Here is a 20,261-nt window from a genome sequence, read left to right on the forward strand (position 1 = left end):
AATCTGGCTAGCTGCAGCCTCCAGAAACAGCCCGATGGCATGGTGCGGCATAAAAAATGTTCGTTGCTGAAGGGTCATAAATTCCTTCATCCTGTCAGCTAGGACTGAGGTCCAATCATATACCACTCCCTGCATGATACCATTCATAAACACAACCTGCGGCAATGCTATATCTGATGCTTGAGTGGCACCTATCAACCTGCTCTTGATGACATCCATGATACACTGCTAGGGACCCTCCCGAATAAAGTCCCTACGAAGCCCTCTGCACTTTGTCCCCTGAACCGCTGCCTCCCTCTCCATGGGTGTAAGATCCCGGCACACTAGATCTATCCAATGCTCCTGTTCCCGTGAGAGTTTATGGTTCTTGATCTCCACTTTCTTACCATCGGGGCTAGGGATGCCGAAAACCCTAGTGAAATCCCCAGGTTTAAAACACACCGTCATCTACTGCTTCTTGTACAGGAACGTACTTGATTTGCTTTGTGGGCTATATGTCTTTATCATGGTGCGCAATATTGATTCGAACAACCAGATGGAGACGATGGGAAGCTGGATGGCCCAATGTACCTTTGCCCGCCTCAGAATCTGCTTAATCTGGTCTACCTCTGAGGTCTCCTACCACCACCTCCGGCATTCGCTTCCACTGAGACTCTCGAACTGGACGGTGAGATAAGTGAGTTCTTCCCTAGTCTTCTGCTTCTTGCTACTGGAACCCGAAGGGCCTGCAACTCGAATCCCTGATGCCAAAACCCTTCAATTCTTTTCCATATTTGCCGCCAGCTGAGTCTTCCACAGCTTCCATTTACCTGCTGATTCCATGCAATAACCGCTTGTTTTTCTTATTATAAGTTTCCTCCGTCCGTTACGAAAAGAAAATCTCACCCCACAGGGGAGCAAAAGATTATGCCTCACACCTATCCCATGGAAAAAATGGAGGGCGGGAGAAATTGACTCTCCGGAGGCTGGCTACAGCATTAATACCCTGATCTTCCTACTAGACAGTCGAAATCCATCACCCACAGTCTGTCCCAGCAATGTGATCTCGACATATACATTCCGCTGAATTCTCTCGTATGCAGATTACTACCTCCAGAATTTACACGGTTACCCGCAATGAGTAAGTACCACGTGGGTTGTCTATGGCCAACACAAGGGTATTGTGAAGTTTTGAAGTACAATAACAACACCCATCTCCCTGATCAATTCTAGAAATCGGTGGCAGTCGCGCTCCTCTGCAGATTGCTACTACTCCGCCATTGGATTGCAAGGTCCCTTGCAGACAGCGTACTGAAGCTAAGGATCTCGCTCCCTTCTTCAGATCCTAGTCACTACTTGCGTTGAGCTCCCCCTCATTTAGTCGTTGGATGATCTAATGCGATGGAGAGTTGAAGTTCCTCCACTGTTCAAACTCTGCGGAAGCTGAAATTGCATTTCTGAGCCCCTTCTTTTAGTCGTTGGGTGATCTTGTCAGTGGGTTGCTTGCAGATCCGGCCAAAGGACAGACTTCTGTAATCGCGGAAGACAAGCTTCTTCCCACGGCACTTTATCGACTTCTTCCCACAACAATTTATCCGCGGGCGAGCAACGTTATTCTGTTCGAGTACTTTATCCACCGCCGGTAATCTCCGCGAGATGCTTTCCGGAGGAGAAGTTAGAGAATTTAAAGCCTGCGGACAAGCTGCTCGCGGGGATTTTCATTTACCCGCGAACAGACTGTCCACAGGGCCTTTGCCTTTCACACTCGTAGACAGACTGCTACCCGCGAGGCTTTTCATTTACCCGCAGACAAACTGTCCACGGGGCCTTTGCTTTTTTTACACCCACGGACAGACTGCCCGCGGGCCCCCCTTTTTTTTCTTTTTTTCTTTTTTTCTTTTTTTCTTGTTTTTTTCTTTTTTTCTTTTTTTTTTCTTTTTTTTTGTTTTTATATATATATGAAGCATCTCAATTTGGCGTTGAAATCTCGCCACTTTTGAATGATGAGGACGACAGGGGCATCCTCTGGGCATTCAACGACGACAATGATGATGGCATCTTTCTAACATGGAAGAGCTTTAATTTGGATCTGTTGACTGCCTGAGGGACCTCTACCCCGTTCAAGGTTAACAATTTGACTGCTCCATTATCGCCAACCTCTCAGATCTGCTATGGTCCGACCCACCGCACCTTGAACTTTCCTAGTTTTATCTCATTGCGACCATTGTATTTCAATACTAACTGTCCCGACTGAAACCTGATGCGTTTCAAATGTTTATCATGCCAGACCTTGCGTCTGTTCTGTGTGGCTTCTGTCGCCCACTGTGCCAACAATCGCTTCTCCTCCAGTTCATTCAATTTATTTAACCACTATTGTAAACTCTCCACGTCATCCAGTTTGTTTGCTAGTGCTATCCGCAGGCTTGGAATTATGAATTCTGCTGGTACTACCGCTTCTTGTCCAAACATTAAGTGAAACGGTGTGTGCCCTATCGTCACCTTGTACGTTGTGCGGTAAGCCCACAGGGCGGCGGGTAAGTTTTCCTCCCAGTCAGCACCTTCCACTACGCAGGATTTGTAGATGATGGATACTAAGATTTTATTGGTAGCCTCCGCCTGTCCGTTTGCTCCTTGATAGTACGGACTTGACAATGAATGATAAATTTTGAACTGGGTGGTGAGCAAGCGGATGACATGATTGACAAAATGTCCTCCCCTATCACTTGTTAATTGCAACGGGATTCCATACCTGGTAATGATCTGTTCATAAATAAATTTGGCAGTGCTGACGGCCGAGTTATCTGGTAACGCACATGCCTCCACCCACTTGGTTAGGTACTCTGTTGCAACAACGATGTACCGGCACTGTCGAGTCTTGCTCACCCTCAGTGGTCCAATGAAATCTAATCCCCATCGTTCAAAAAGTTCCTGCGCATGTGAGGGGTTAAGTGGCATGAAATCTCTCTTCAGCGGCTTCCCGGCTCGTTGGCAAGTGTCACATCTGACGACCCATTCCCGCGCATCGTTGTACACCGTCGGCCACCAGAGACCTGTGAGCAATATCTTCCAAGCAGTAGTGTCGAGTCCCATGTGTCCGCCAGCGGGACCCTCATGTGCTTCTTTTAACACCAGCGGTATCTCCTCTTCCAACACACACCGCCGAAGAATATGATCCGGCTCCATTTTATACAATAATTCGTTGATCAATTGAAAGGTACGGCTCCTGATTATCAACTTGCACCTTTCACTTGGTAGCATCCCCGTGGGAAATTGTCCTGTTGACAGGTACTCGCCGATACTCCTATACCATTCCGGTAGTACCCCAATCTGAAAAAGCTGTGCATCAGGGAAGTCGTCATTCACACTCTCCGTTGGTTCCCCTGTTTTGATCCACGACAGGTGGTTGACACTGACATGTTTCTTTCTTGGCCGGACAATGATTTTGAAAGTAAATTCTTGCAATAGGAGTAGCCATCTGTTGATCCTCCCTTGGATGACAAGTTTATTAATCATGTACAACAGAGCCTGGTGATCAACATAGAACACAAACGGTGTAGCGAGCAAATAATGACGAAATTTTTGCACAGCATAGACCATTCCCAACGCTTCTCTTTCAGTCGTGTTGTAGTTCTGCTCGGCCTTTGATAGCAACCGGCTGGCAAAGTATATTGGATGATCCAGTCCGTGATTACCTGTTTGTGCTAGGGTCGCGCCGATCGCATAGTTGGAGGCATCCACATGAACATGAAACTCTTTATTCCAGTCCAGATATGCCAGGATGGGTGCCATAGCTAGTCATACCTTTAGCCCTTCAAATGCCTCGTCCTGCTCTTTATCCCATCTAAATGATTCTTCCTTGCAGGTTAACTTATCTAACGGTTGGGACACCTTGGCAAAAATTTTAATAAATCTCCTGTAATAACCTATATGCCCGAGAAAAGATTTTACCTCCGTCACATTACTAGATGGCTACATTTCAAGAATGACTCTCACCTTTTCTGAGCAGTCTTCCGTGCGGAACCATGAATCTGCACTTCTTGGGATTCAACGCTAGACGGGCTCTGCAAGATCTCTCCATGCATTCACCAAGTGCTGCCAGGTGTCCGTCCTCCGTGCTAAATATTGACCAATCATCCAAGAAGGTTTTGAAGTTTCCCACGGACATCCTGTCGAAGATATGCAATATAATCCATTAGAATGTGGCCGGCGCGTTACACAACCCAAATGGCATCTAGTTGTACGCGTAGACCCCATCTTCGATGACAAACATTGTCTTCAACTTATCCTCCTCCGCTATAGAAATCTGATTGTATCCGGAGAACCCGTCCATAAAGGAGTAAATTTCATGTCCCGCGACCTCCTCTAGAATGCTATCTATGAATGGAATCGGAAAAGGATCCTTGATCGTCACTGCATTCAGGCATTTGAAATCAACACATATTCAGATCTAAGTAGTATCCTTCTTCAATGAGATGACTATCGGCGACACCCATTCGCTGGTCTGCACCTTGAAGATAATGCCAGCTTCCAGCATCCGGTTGATTTCCTCTGTAACCCGTGCCGCATAGTTCTTGTTCATCTTATAGGGTCGCTTTCGTACACGTACGGCTCCTTCCACCAGTGGAATGTGGTGCACACACAATTCCGGCGGTACTCCCTTGAGATCCTTGTATGTCCATGCAAACACATCCTTGTATTCCAAAAATATCTTGAATGTCGTGGCCTGAATACTGGATCCCAGTTATCTCCGACTAGTATGTTCTTCGGCTCTGTCTCGTCCCCCAAATTCATTGTTTGTAGCGTAGCTTCATTATACTTGATTGTCTCCCCTTCACTGAATGCATGGGTGGGTGTAACATCCAACGATGCCTCCCCCTCCTTTACTTCAGTAAACTCCTTCGAATATTCGTTCTCAATCGACAGAACATTGCAGCTGTGAAATAATTCATAGTCCTCTATTTGCCAGTGGTAGAGACCGTTGACAGAATCCAAGTCGTCATCCGTTGATCCCCCATCCAATCGGAGGACGCCCTCTTGATCCGGTTCCATCCGTTGTCTGCCTTCATCCTCCTCTCCCTCAAAATCTAACGACAAAGCCTCTTCCCCTACCATTTGGGTATGCAGATCAATGACAAATCGGCGGCCTTTACTTTCCAGTGATAAGGTATTCTTCCAGTCGTGTCGGACTCTTGCTTCGATAAGCCACCCACGGCCCGGGATGGCGTCATACCCTTTCCTCTTCAACGGAATCACCACAAAATCCATCAAGAACGACTGAGTGTCAATGGTTACCGACTGTGCCATGAGAATACCCAGCGGTTTAATGCCATGTTGATCGGTTGTCAACAGCTGAAATCTCGGAGGCCACAATGTCGGTTGTCCAAGTTTCCTCCAGGTTTCTTCCGACAATATGTTTACGCCGAACCCTCTGTCAACTATTGTGTCTATGAGAACATGTCCAAGGATCCCCATCTCGACGACTGCAGGGTGCCATCCGGAGGTTAGCGCCAGCAACATCTGATCTTCTCCTCCTACAGCAATTTCCTTTTCCTTCCCTCGACTTGGTTCTCCCGATGACTTTTCCTTCCCTTGACTTGATTCTCCTGCAATATTTGAAAGAGCATATCGAAGTTGAGGCATGGTGAGAAGCAAATCATTTACCTTTACTCGCACCTCCGTTTGCAAAATTTGCCGTACTATGTTTTGTTCCGCGAAATTGCTCATTGAAGTGTCGGCGATGTCCGGAGGTGTTGCTGCTTAGGATACTTTTCCAACCTCCGCCCGTGCTTCCGCAAATTTCTTCTTTTCTTCGGCAAGGTCCGAGTATTTTTTTGCTTGTTGCCGCGTAATTGCCAGAACTTCTTCCTCATCTGCCCCGACAGTGATCAAGTTCACTCCGGATTTTGGACACTTTGAGTCGTCGTGATCGTCGAGTCCGCACCATCGGCACAATAGTTGAGGTGTATTCGCCATTGGACACTATCGTGCAAAATGCCCCCACAAGTTACATGCGCGGCACTGAATAATCAGCCGTCCATTTGCATCATATTGGATCCGACTTCTGCTCGTATTGTTATTGTTATTGTTCTGTCCACGGCGATTATTCCTATATCCTCCGGATGTAGCACCGGCGGTATTTGTGTTTCCGCTACTACCCGACGGGGAAGCCTCCTGTGTGAGAAGCACCTACGGAGATCCTCTTGTCTTCATGTTAAAAGGGTACTCTTTTGTCGAATGGCCCATGATCTGACAAATGTCACAAAATTGGTTCTTCGGACACGATCCTTTAGTATGACCGTCGGTCTTACACTCCGTACACCACAGTTCGCTGCCTTTTGGCTCCTTCTGCATGTTTTTAAGCTCCTTCATCATGCAAACCATATCCTTCTGTAGGGCACGAACCTTCTTGCTGCTACCTTCGTCGTTGTTGCTATCATCTCCGGCAGGCTCGTCGTCATCAGAATCAGAGGAACTAGTTTTCTTCTTCTTTGTCTTCTGCTCACTTTCAAGGTCCAGTGCTTTATTATACGCATCCGCATATGACGACGGTGGCACAATTTTCATTTTCCTTCGCAACTTCGAGCGTAGGCCGTCCACGAACCATCTTTTCTGCAATCCGTCTGCCAGCTTGCTTTCCTTTTTCTTTATTAAGTCTTTTACTCTCCTGGCATAGACGCAGACAGTTTCGTGCTTCCCCTATTTGGTATTGAAAATCTCTGCTACGATTTCATTATCATCCCTCAAGAGTTTAAATTCCACCAAGAACTCCTTTTTAATGATCCCAGCTATTTAACTTTTGTGGGTCTATATCCGAAAACCAATCAATCGCCGCACCCCGTAGGGTTGCCGGAAATTGTCTGACCCATTCATTGGCATTTGTGATTCCATTTGCCCGCCAGATCGTCTCACATGTCTTACAATGTCGGATGGGGTCGGTTGTACCATCGCCCTCAAAGTTTGGCAGCTTTTCTTTGGGTCCCGCCATCACAACTGAATTTGGTAGAGAGGCGTTACTGGATCCTGCAACACTGGCGCTATTTACTCCAACACCGGAGGTCTGCACTCCCACACCAGCGGTCTGCACTCCCACACCGGCAGTCTGAACTCTCACACCAACGGTCTGGACTCCCACACCGGAGGTGTTGACAACTGCGAACCTTGGTGAAGAAGAAGGATCTTCTGAAGTTGTTTCCCGCAGAAGTCTATCCCAGACGAAGAGGTCACTTCACGCTCATGCTCTCTCGGCACTGCGAGCCGTGCGAGTTGATGCTCTTCCGTCTGAATTTTCTTCCCTTGGCGAACACAAATTTAAGAACTCCTCCCATGCTTCTTCCACCAATTCCACCCGCTGCCGAGTCTCCTCCAACAATTCTTCGGCGCTCCAGTTTTCGTCGGCAATCTTCTAAAATCTCTGTCAGCGTTCGCCTTGCTATGCCAGAATTAAATTCTCTTGCGCAGTACGGATTCCATCTTTTCCCTTGACCTTATTCCGATCCTTGTTAAGCTGATTTGGCATTAATCTTCATTCCTCCCACCTTCCAGATTCATAAAGCAACGGCGCCAAACGTTTACCATACCGTAAATTAAAACAATGCATACAGACAATGAACACAAATAGCAAAATTATATTCGCATATGCCAGACATACATTATGCTTCATAAGATGAGTAATAGAAGATGATTTACACTGATCCCAGACGGGATATAAATACTATCCACCGAACCTTCCCGAAGGAGTCCGTCAGCCACAAATATTATGTCCGCTACAAACTATTTACCCATCAGGTATAAAATACAAAACACCGACGATTTCAGACTTGTTTTGTAGACAAGGGTTGGCCAGCGGTGGAGACAACTGAGATGTTGGCAGACTGGGCTACTGAGCCGGAGTTGGGACCCAGTGACACCCTCTGATGAAGCTGGCACATGAGATTGTGGGATTGTACAAGGATGTTTACTATGCTCCTCGACGTGCGGAGGCGAACAGGGTTGCAGTAGAGAGATCATTGGCAGCTGAGAGAGAGGATAGAGCGAGGCTAGCCGTCAACTTGGCCGCCCAGCAGGCAGCATGGGCCGCAGAGCGGGCGGCACTACTGGCAGATATGGCAGCAGTGGTACAGGAGAGGGACATGGCTAGGCAAGGTACAGAAGCGGCTGTCCGAGATAAGGATGCGGCTAAGCACAAGATGTAATTAGCTAGGAGGCAGGCTATGGACGCGGCGCTTCTTCTAAAGGAGGCTGTCGAGGTTAATTCTCAGATTCAGACAGATCTCCGCATCAGGACAGAGCAGATGTATGAGTTACGTCGCCAGCAGCACTCTTCTGTGACGCCCCCTTCTCTCTAGTATTTCTTTTGTTGTCTATAAGTTGTCTCCTAATTTTGTTAGTCATCAAGAGACGAATTTTCTTTTTGGGGGGATGGTGTCAGCCGACTAGATGGTCTCGGCGGTGTTTCTGTAGCCAATGGAATGATTTTCGTTGGTGTTTTGTATTTTGTAGCCGATGAGTAAATAGTTTGTAGCGGACATAATATTTGTGGCCGACGGACTCCTTCGAGAAGGTTCAGCGGATAGTATTTATATCCCGTCTGGGATCATTGTAAATCATCTTCTATTACTCATCTTATGAAGCATAATGTATGTCTGGCATATGCAAATATAATTCTGCTATTCGTGTTCATTGTCTATATGCATTGTTTTAATTTACCGTACGGTAAACATTTGGCTATCAGCCGAACCTTCCCAAAGGAGTCCGTCAACCACAAATATTATGTCCGCTACAAACTATTTACCCGTCGGCTACAAAATACAAAACACCGACGACAATCATTCCGTCGGCTACAGAAACACCACTGAGACCATCTAGTTGGCTGACAACTTTCTTAGGGCTAGGTCCTTGTACTTTAGACTTATTTCTTATGGTCTGTTGGCTTCCAAAACCACAGATTGGAATCCTACGAGTCTTCTCATCTCAATGCTGTGATATCCAACTGGTTATGGCCAACTTGACAGCACTGAACATTGTAGTCTGAGTTCCTTGCACTTTTGGCTCTACAAAACCAAGGCGGGTGTACCTAATCCTGAACAAAACACTTAAGCCCAAGATGCTTATAACAGAATGGTTAAAATGCAAATGCAACGAAAGTTTTCAAATGGAAAGAAATATAGAAAACTTTAAACTTGCAAATTATGATCTAAGTATAATAAATGAATATATGAATGTTTTTAAAATAAGAATAAGTATAGATTAGTGCAACAAATGAATATATTAATTCTTCAAAGGAAAGATATGAAATAATTGCCAGCATATGAATTATGAATCAAGAGTAAAATAAATACACTTACTGGTTATGCCGGAATTAAAATTGTAATGAAGACACTCCTTACAAATGATCCATCCAATGCAATTAGATTCCAAAATAGCATAGAAAAATCATACTCTAAGATCCAAATCCACGAGCTTAGTTCAGCATTCCATTTCCTTACCAATGAAAGAATAATATATCAAAGTGCATAAGATATGTAACAATTTGCATATGAAAATAAATTGTATATATAGTATGCAAAAGGAAATTTTATGAGTTATATCAAATTGTATCCCTTGTTTGATTTTACTCCTATTTATAAAGGAGGGAGGGGCATTTGCTCAACCATTGCACTCCTTCATAACAAATAACTGAAAACTTAATAGAATTTTGTTAAAAATAACTGATATCTGAATAATCTAATGCCTCTTTATCCTTCAATGGTAATAAGATTAATCTTTAAATGGTTCATTCAAATGTGTAAATATACTTGTCTCCATATTCCCAGTTCGCTTAGGCTTCTCCTTCATCGCACACCCTCATTAGACCATGGTTCCCGACAAAGAGCATTTGACTCATTAAATCTGTCACACATATTATTCATTGGTGTTACTCCCAAATCAACCTTCTGTATAATTTCTCCAAACATCTCATGGATTCCAGGCAATTCGTAGATTGAATTCTCCGTTGTTCATACCAGTGATGCTCCTTACAATCATACATCACATAGACCTGCGATGCAAACAAAATATCATTAGATATGAGTTATCAAACTATTATTAGTAGTAGCCAATGCTTCTAACGACTTTGCAAGATGTGGAAACTAGAAAAATCCGATAATCTGGCAAATTGTTTCGAATAGCACTCAATCTGTATTTAATCAAACTCCCGATGGTAAATTTCTGACCACTCGTATGGCTTCTGGGCTTTGTTTAATACTGCTACTGATAGCATTCTTATTGTGTCATCCATATTTTCTGTCTCTAGATTGGGTTTCAAAAACTATCTATTCCATGCTTTATCGATAAATTTATGTCTTTGTTCAATCTCGCGTTTGAGAAATATATTCAAATACTCTTTGTAACAGCTTGATTCCTCGGGACTTCATGTCTTATAGTTACATTGTCTTGGCCCTCGTCATTCTCTTTAGACGTGGATGGAAGAGAAGGCTCTGTTTGGAATCTCTCTGAATAATAATCCCTTTGTTGTAGCAGTGTTTGGGCAGATAGGAAGAAATACAATCATTCACAGTGCATCCTCCAGTCTCAATTTGATAATCACAAATTTACAATACCAATTCTTAATTTGACTCCGTATGCTATAGAAAGAATTTATTGACGGGTCTCCAATGATTGCTTGTGTTTGTCATTGCACATACCTGATGCTTTTAATCTTTTCGAAATGCTCGATATTGCTTAAGTATTTATTTCCCTTTCTAATATCCTTTTAACACTGTTGCTTTTATTTCATTAAGTGATGCATAATTGATCAAAGGCTTTTCATTCTGATGTTTGCATATCTCTAGTTTTCAAAACTCCATATCATAGCTTCAACAAGGGGCTTCACTGAGGATACATAGAACAGTATATACAGCTGCGTCCGGAGCACTGATGGCAGATGCTTAAACTATTGACTGATACAACCAGCTCCTTGGCAAATGCTGCCCAATTGTCATCTGATGTTTCTGTGACAAATGGCACTTGAAGGACGTATATTTCCATATAGTATCCATTTATATTCTGCTAACACCATCTACAGAATCTGAAACTTAGCGCCTAGGAAGGCTTCAAGCATAATTAATGATGTTCTTTTGTAGACCTCCAGCTCTTGTAAAATTCACGACTACCAAAATAATAAGCCATACGAGAAATTCAATAAAACATAGCAACTCTTTATACCAGATTAGAATGAATAACATTTTATGAAACATAAAAGATTATGCTGCAATAGTGCTTCAATTCATTATAGTTAGATTTTATATTGCTTCATAATGAGACCTAGCAAAGGCTCTTTCCAGAATATGATAAAGCTATAATTATATGTTTTCATGGGAATTACGCATCGAATCCAACATAAAATAAGATATAAGGTAGAAAATTAGAAAAGAAGCCTAAATGGAAGCCCAAATATAGGGCTCCATCATGGTCCTTGCAGGTGTTGGTTGTATTGGCTTTTCAAATTTGACTGTAGGAGTAGTCCTTGTAGACTTCCTAGTGGCTCTGCAAGGTTGAGGTGTAACCTCTACCTCTAAAGTCTCAATTGTAGGTGTATCTAACACCTCTATGTTCTCTGTAGTACCTTCCTTGACTGGTTCTGCCCTCGTACTACCTATTTGTGCTTTGGTATTATCTTTGCTACCCTTCTTTAATGCAGTCCATTATTCTTTTGTGATGTCTTTTTTCTCTCTGATCTTCTCAACAAACTTCTCAACCTGTCTTTTCCTTGATCCTTTGCATAATTCTTCCTCGGCTTAGCTAAACTTTTCTTTGTAAGTTCCCTGTCTTTCTGCACTTTTATCTCTAGGTGAAGCCAACATTAGCTCTGCATATTGTTCAATCATCTCAGGGATTACTTCATATCCAAGTTTTCTCTAGGCTCTACTACTTCAAGGCATGTGTAATCTGTCAGTACCATAAAACACATTGTCTCGGCATATTTTTCCACTATTTGCCTTGGAATCCTAACTCTCTGCTTCATCTCTTTCTGAAATCCTTTGAATAATCCAAACAAGTCACTTGTTATGTAGCGTCTATGTTGCATGTGATAATACTTCGTGATCAATGCCATTGTAGGTACATCATTTGTCCAAGCATGATGATGCATGTTTGGAAAATTGTGAATTATGTGAAAGAATGTATGTAGCATCAATGATCCAAACTTAGAAGGTTGTGATTTGCCATGTTTTAGGTTCTCCATCAACTGTTGCCTCAGAATCTCACATATATCAAAGTGCTCATGTTCAATTACCATTTTATAAGCTGTTTGGATCAACCCTACTGAAACTGAATTGTATATGTTATTGTAGTGCATTTTGTATCCTAATAATATCTTGGCAATAATCCTAACATCTTGTTGTCTTATATTAGAAAGTGTCATGGCACGTTTATCCCATTTAATTCCAGTGTTTGTTTCAACTTCTTTTTTTATCATTTTGGTCGCAACTAGTACTATGCCTGCATTGTCTAAACCTGTGACAAGGTGAATTAACTCCTTAGTGATCATTATAGGTTTACCCCCAATCCAAAAGAATTATCATGAATCCTACTCAACACTATCTTTTAATCCATTCAAGCTCATTAAATTCCTCATAGTCCATATATTGTAGAATATTCAGGTTCTTTAAGTGTTGAACTCATTTTTGAGGGTTCTATCATCATTGTACATCTCACTCAAATATTTCCAAATATGTTCATTTCCTATTGATTCAAACTTGTTGTGTATGTATGGACCTATATCCTCTTTATGTAATACGCCCTCCAAGGTTTGCAAGAAAGTACCGTTAGAGTCATCCTCCATAGACTTAAATGGATGCTTCTTAAATTGGTACCTAGGTCAATCCTTTACATCACACACTTGTGGTTTGTCCATGTTTTCAAGACTCAACAACTGTAAATACTTCAAATTTAAAGCTCACAATTTGCATAAATACCTTGTGCCAATAGAATTAGGGCTTTCACAAGTTGCTTTAAAATCCTTGCACAATCTCACTAACCTCCTTCCTTAGGCTTTTTGGCATCTCTAGCTGCTCAAATGTTGAAGATTAAACTAATTTTGCCTCTTAAAACATTAACAATTCGTTATGCCATTAATGTGTTAGGTCGCACATATCTAACAGTATATGCTCAAATATACAACGATCATCCAAAAAATCAAATAAACATCTGTGAACATAGATACATGCTTAATAATATTTCTCATACCTCATCCTAAGCTCACATACCTTAGTATTGTGGTTCTAGGGTTTGACGATTTACTAGTGAAATGCTCCAGCTAAGGCCATGATAGCCAATTAGGTTGATGAGGAGGGTTCAGTGCATGGCACTATTTCCCCTTTGTTCTCCTAACAAATCAGTGAGTGCCAAAATGCAGTCTCAGAGCCATGACAGGAGCCTAAAATTCAAACTGAGATTCTAGGTGTTTTTGGTAAGAAAGTATGGCACTATTATATATCGTCGGAATCGAAAGAGAACGAACTTTCCAATTTTGGAGTTTGTTTTCGCATAGGAAGCCATTGGTTCAAGTTATGCAAGGATTTGTCTCAGGTATCCCATTTTCAGTTTCATTCAGTTGGGGCAGTTCAGATTTAATTTCCAGTGAAATGGTGAACTGAATGAGCAGAAGAGGCAGTATGAATGTAGTTAGGAACAAATTTTGTCACCTCCAAGTTAGTTGAATCAAGGTAATATCAGCATTTCAAATGCATTTCAGATATTTTGGCAACACAAGGGTTTTCATCATTGAAGAAGAGATATTTCGTATTTGTTACAAAATAATGATGAAAATCGTATCAGATTTTAGTTTTAGAAAGAGGAAAAATGTTTTGCAACAATAGGGAATGAAGATTCAAGTGGACACATGTCGCTTCCAGACCAAATCCAAGATTTCATTCATCTGCTATATCTTTCTCTTTCTGCTTCATTGAAAGGGTTTTAATCTTGAGTTTTCTCAAATTTGTGAGACCAAGGGTTCCAGTTTTGATGTGTTTTCATGACTATGATACCATTCTTCAGCTTATTTCTCTTGTATGAACAATAGTAATTAAGCTAATATAGCTAGTTCTGATCTATTTAGTGGTTTTATGAATTGCTTTACTTGCATTTGAATGTATAGTTTCAAAGAAATGAATACAATGAGCAAGAATCTCCTTAGTTTCATTCTGATTCTCGTCTCCTATCTCTGTAATCTGCAATCTTCTGTGGTTTAGGGACAAAGAACTAAGACCCATTTGCATCCCCTTAAGGTTTTATGTCTGATATATTTTGCTATTGGAACAAAGGGCCAAGTAAATGCTTGATGCATTTGACAGGGTTGCTGGTTATTCAAGAAGGATACTTCATGAGAATGAGGTCTTTGTAAACACTAATGTCTGATCACAAAGTGATAAGATAGATCTGATATCTTGATGTACGGAATATGTCACTGGTATCATAGATGTATGTGTGTAATCAATAGATAATTCACTGATCAGCTACAAGATCAACTTGTTCTTATTGTTGCATATTTGCGGATTTGCTGAAATCAAAATTATAATCATCCATTTCCCTTTCCGTTCAAGAGCTGAAAGGATACCCTCACTTAGCTTATCAATTTCTTAGGCCATGTTATTAGCTATTTCATGTCTATGATCTTTGCATAAGTGTTAGAAGATTAAGGGTTTTATCTGCTTTATTAGATTCAAGTGTATGTCTTAGCACTGGTGCCACATAAATGAATCTAAGGTCCACTCGCCTAGGTTTTGCAGAGCCTGAAATAGAAGAAAGGTCTAGCCTTATAGTTGGCCAAGTGTCTGAAAGGTTATGTTGCAGCTGGAAAGAAGCTGCCCCTAGATGTATCTTGTTTTCATCGAGGTAATTTGAAACTGTGATGTTTCAAAACACCAAGGAGAATGTAGAGACTTTTTCGGCATGACATAGAGTGGGTAGCAAAGTGTTTCATCATGTCAGCCCCACAGGAGCCACAGGTAAAGAGTCATCCACCAGATATCCAAGAGATACTTGATAGGAATGCCAAAGTATTTGGCAATATTCCACACAAGGTTCCTCCTGACAGGGGAATAGAGCATGTTATTGAGCTCGAAGAGGGAACCAAACCGGTCATGATTAACCCCTATTGTCATCCTAAGAATCACAAGGATGACGTAGAGAAGGCAATTAAGGAGCTATTGGAGATGGGGCACATTAAGTCTAGCAAAAGCCCATTTTGCTTCAGCAATAGTTCTAATGAAGAAGGATGGGACAATGCGCATATGCATCGATTACAGGGCACTAAATTAATAAAAAAAAATTAAAAACAGGTATCCCATTCCTAGGATTGATGAACTGATTGATGAGTTGCATGGTGCACGCTTCTTCACCAAAATCGATTTACAATCAGGATACTACCAGATAAGGATGAGAGCAAAGGACATCAAGAAGACAGCCTTCCAATGTCACTGTGGTCACTTCGAGTTTATGGTTATGCCATTTGGGCTAACTAATGCACCTACCACATTTCAAAGTTATATGAACCAGGTGTTCAAGGGGCAATTGAGGAGATTCGTCTTGGTCTTCTTTGATGACATCTTGGTCTTCAGTTAGACCTGGGATGAACACTTGCAGAATTTGGTGGAGGTGTTATCTATTCTGATTAGAGTCATTGTATGCCAAGGAATCAAAATGGAAGTTTGGCATGACTAAGCTCCTTTACCTTGGGCATATCATTAGTGTTGATGGCGTTTGGGTTGATCCTGAAAAGATTAGAGCTATTGTGAGTTGGCCTACTCCCACAAACCTCACACAGCTTAAGGGGTTCTTTGGTTATATGGTTTTTACACGAGGTTTGTTAGGGGATTCTCACAAATTGCCGCACCTTTGACAAATCTTACCAAGAAAGGAACCTTCACATAGACAAAGGCAACGCAGAGATGTTTTGACCACTTCAAATAGGTGATGTCATCTTGTCCAATTCTAGCTCTACCTGATTTCACGAAGCCATTTGAGCTTCAATGTGATGCTTCAGGAAACTAAGATAGAAGCAATATTGATACATGAGAGACACCCCACTGCATTTGAGAGTAGGAAGCTTCGAGGAGTTGAGAGGAGTTATTCTATCTACGACAAGTAAATCTTGGCCATAATGCATGCATTGGCCAAATTCCGATCATATTTGATAGGTGGATGTTTTGTGATCAAAACTAATCACAATAATATTAAATACTTCATGAGCTAGCATGATCTTAATGATTGGCAGCAGAAATGGGTTACTAAATTGCACACTTATGACTTTGATTCAGAGTTTGTCAAAGGTAAGAAAAATGTGGTGGTTGATGCTTTATCTTGAAGACCTAACTTATGTGCTCTGGCAGAGGTTTCAGGAGATTGAAGAGATCGAATTGCAGCGGAGTATGTAGGAGATGATTGGGCTTCAGGGATAGTTACGGGCACCATTCAGGATGACAGGTATGTGGTGTTGGATGGGTTGGTCAAATTTCAGGACAGGGTTTATGTGATCCCTACATCACAGTTTAGAGAGGAGATTCTGAGAGCATTTCATAATACACCTACAGTTCGGCATCCAAGGGGTCTTCAAGTCCTATAAGTAGATTTGAGAGCAGTTCTCATGGAAAGGGCTCAAGGACGATGTTCAAAAGCATGTCAAGGAGTGTGTAGTTTGTCAACAGAATAAGGGAGAGCACACATTTCCTGCAATTTTACTTCAGCCCTTGCCCATTCCGAACAGGAAATGGGAAAGTATTTCTATGGACTTCATCACTAGTTTACCACGAATGTAGGGAAGAGATTGTATTTATGTGGTGGTAGACAAATTAACAAAGTTCGCTCGCTTCTTTGTTATTCCTTCTACTTATACAGCAGCACAGGTTGCAGATTTATTCTTCAAAGAGGTCTTTAGGTTGCATGGGATACCAAGATTTATTGTTAGTGACAAGGATAGAAAGTTTATGAGCGCCTTTTGGTAGGAGTTGTTCAAGTTGTGCGGTACTGATCTTACACCTAGTACGAGTTACCACCTTCAAACAGATGGGCAAACGGAAATAGTAAATAAATGGGTGGAAAGCTATTTGCGAACTATGTGACTGCACAGCAGAGAGCGTGGGTCAAGTGCTTATACATGGGAGAGTATTGTGACAATACCACATATCACATAACCATCACCATGACTCCATTTATGGCATTGTATGGGTATGAAGCATCCAGCTTCATGGATTTAGTTTTGGGGAACAGCTGAGTGCCCAAAGCCAAAGACCTGTTGCAAGATAGTCAGGATATCCTGAGAGCACTCAAGGAGAACATACAACAGGCTCAAAATCAGCAGAAGTTGTATGTTGATCAGCATAGGGTAAAGCGCAATTTCGAGGTAGGGGATATGGTGTATTTGAGGCTACAACAATATAGGCAGTCATTGCTCAAGAGGAGCGGAGCAGAGAAGCTAAAGCTTAGATTTTATGGTCCCTACAGGCTGTTTCGTAGAGTGGGAGAAGTCGCCTATGAGCTTAAGCTTCCAGAGGGCAATCAAGTGCACAATGTATTTCATGTGTCGAGGCTTAAGAAAGCCATTGGTCAAAGTGTAGTTCCTTCTACATATTTACCCCCTCTGGATGAGGAGGGGAAGCTCGTGTTAGTACCTAAGGCTATTCTGAACAACCGAGAGAGGAAACTCAAAACAAGAATAGTGAAGGAGTATTTGGTCAGATGGAAAGACCTGCTAGAGGAGGATGCTACCTAGGAGAGTGAACAGGTTATTCAACAGGCTCGATTAAGATTGCTTGAGGACAAGCAATTTCAAGGGGGGCAAACTGTAATGTCCTCACTTTAGCAGTCGACCAAGTGTGTGCGCCTATGTTCCCTCGAGTTTTTGAGACGAGGACGGCAAGGGATAGCAGGATGGCAAAAAAATTTGTCGATTTTGGGGACGGTAGAGGACGGAAAACAAGGTCGAAAAAAGTGACATTTTCGTTTATTTTTTTAATTTTCTGTGTAAAAAAATTGGGGACAAATGCAAGTGCCCAACGAAGTCCCCGGGACGGGGACAGGAAATGCTAGCTTTTTTGGGGGGGACGTGTCCTTGGGGAACATGCAAGTACAGGTTATTCAACAGGCTGGATTAAGATTGCTTGAGGACAAGCAATTTCAAGGGGGGCGGGGCAAACTGTAATGTCCTCACTTTAGCAATCGACCAAGTGTGTGCGCCTATGTTCCCTCGATTTTTTGAGATGGGGACGGCAAGGGATACCAGGACGGCAAAAAAATTTGTCGATTTTGGGGAGGGTAGAGGACGGAAAACAAGGTCGAAAAAAGTGACATTTTCGTTTTTTTTTTTAATTTTCTATGTAAAAAAATTGGGGACAAATGCAAGTGCCCAATGAAGTCCTCGGGACGAGGATAGGAAATGCTAGCTTTTTTGGGGGGGACACGTCCCTAAGGAACATGCAGAACAAATGCAAGTGCCCAATGAAGTCCCCGAGACGGGGACAGGAAATGCTAGCTTTTTTGGGGGGGACGCGTCCCTGGGGAACATAGGTGTGTGCGTTAGCTTAGTTCTACATGGTCCTGAGGGCTAACGAAGGGTTTAAAGGGATCTTAGAGTGTTTTGGCCTAGTCATCTCCAGTTTGGGCCAAAACAGAGTTGATTTACTCAGTTTCAGGCATACTCACTATTTATAGTAAGTCAGCAGGACACAAGGGAGGCTAGTTTTGGTGATTGGATTTGATACTCCGCAACGAGAGCTTTCCGATGAGCTATCACTCGTGCTATTCGGAGTGCGATAGCTAATATATTTTTATGCCTAAAGTATTATTAAAGTAACAATTAATTTAGTTGTAAAATATTAGTGTTACTTTAATATTAAATTTTATGGGGATGTGTGCAAATCAAAAGGGGCGCCTAAGGGAGACATAAGTGATTATTTTAATATGTTTTATATCACATATCTTTTATCCCACATTGCTTATGTGAGTGGAATGGACCCTTGGAGAAAGAATAAAAGGGAGCGTTAATGGCTTCATTCGGCAGGTGAAATATGAGAAGAAAATTGATGTGAGTCGCAAATCGGTTCTTGGCATTAGAGGATGTCTATCCTCTCTTGTGACATTCTAGATGTCATTCCCTTCGGGTTTGGCCTTTGGAATTTATTGCTATCAACTTCATTAACAGGCAAATTGAGCGCATTTCCAGCTACAAGCGGATTGAGTGTTTGCTCATGTCCGATGTTTATGCCATTGTGAAGGGATGATTTTATGAGGGTCTTGGACTGATTGAAGGCAGATTTTACTGTAGCAGCAATGTAGTGCGGCACTGTTCATATTACTGTAGTAGCAAGATGGGAAGTCGTTACTGGAAAATTATGTTATAATGTTGGAGTAATTATTGGTTCAGTTTTTGGGCAATTCTAGGGTGTGCATTACATTCAATTTCTTGTCTGCATATTGGCTTTGGAAACCCTGCAATCATTAATTTAAAAGAGATCGAGAAGGGAATGAAAGCTAAAAATGTAATAGCTTGGAGTTGTCCTGAAAAAAAATTTCAATGTGATTACAAGGGAGATGGAATTCAATGTGCAGTTGCTACTTTTTCCGACTTCTTCAACCTAAATCAGATAGCAGCAGTGATGATGAGTTATCTGAAATTTTGATATATCTAGAAAGATTTTGATGTGCAAATTATAAAATTGTGGAAGTGTGTCAAAAATTTAAATATATCTCTTAATTTTCCTTCTCCATGTAAAATTTAGTGGCATCAAATCTTTCAAGCAGTGAAATTGTCGCAGGTTTGACAGCAATTTAACATTCCTTTATCTGCAAGTTTGGGACCCCTATCTTCAAGTACCTTCTATAAAAAAAAATCAAAGAATTTTTTTTCTCAAAAATTATCTACTTAGAAAATCTATCATTGTGCTCATGATATCATCGATAGTGGAACAAATTCATATTGAATATAAAACATCTTACAATAACATGGATTACCTCCAACACATTAGCCTTGTCAACAGAACAAAGCTTCCCTCGCCGTTTCCGAGCAATCTCAAAAGCCACTCTAGCAATTCGATCAACCTTCAAAAGTGACATTTCACTCAATTAGCTGTATATCTCCCCACATATTGATCTTCAACATAGAAAATGTCTTGAAGAAAGCATGAGCACAGTGGTTGGAATTTATTGACTTCAAAAGTTTTACTTCACCGTCTAATATTATGTAAAATAATTCATTAGTATAAAGCAAAATAACAAAAGGGTTCGTACTAATTGATCAATTAAGATATACA

At 41.7% G+C, this 20,261-nt stretch overlaps 1 protein-coding gene across 3 annotated transcripts in view; it reads right to left on the bottom strand.

Annotated features, from left to right (window-relative positions):
• LOC149547820 (3-isopropylmalate dehydrogenase 2, chloroplastic-like) overlaps positions 1-20,261 on the bottom strand; it is a 146,828-nt gene that overhangs the window by 45,839 nt on the left and 80,728 nt on the right. For all 3 annotated transcript variants that reach the window (XM_089791860.1, XM_089791857.1, XM_089791858.1), the window contains exon 7: positions 19,963-20,049. In XM_089791860.1, the coding sequence (XP_089647986.1) occupies positions 19,963-20,049 (87 nt within the window). The remainder of the gene's footprint in view (positions 1-19,962; positions 20,050-20,261) is intronic.

The sequence above is a fragment of the Cupressus sempervirens genome, chromosome 7 (assembly GCF_028749045.1).
Source record: "Cupressus sempervirens isolate cs-2001-9-10 chromosome 7, ASM2874904v1, whole genome shotgun sequence".
In the NCBI taxonomy this organism is placed as follows: Eukaryota; Viridiplantae; Streptophyta; class Pinopsida; order Cupressales; family Cupressaceae; genus Cupressus; species Cupressus sempervirens.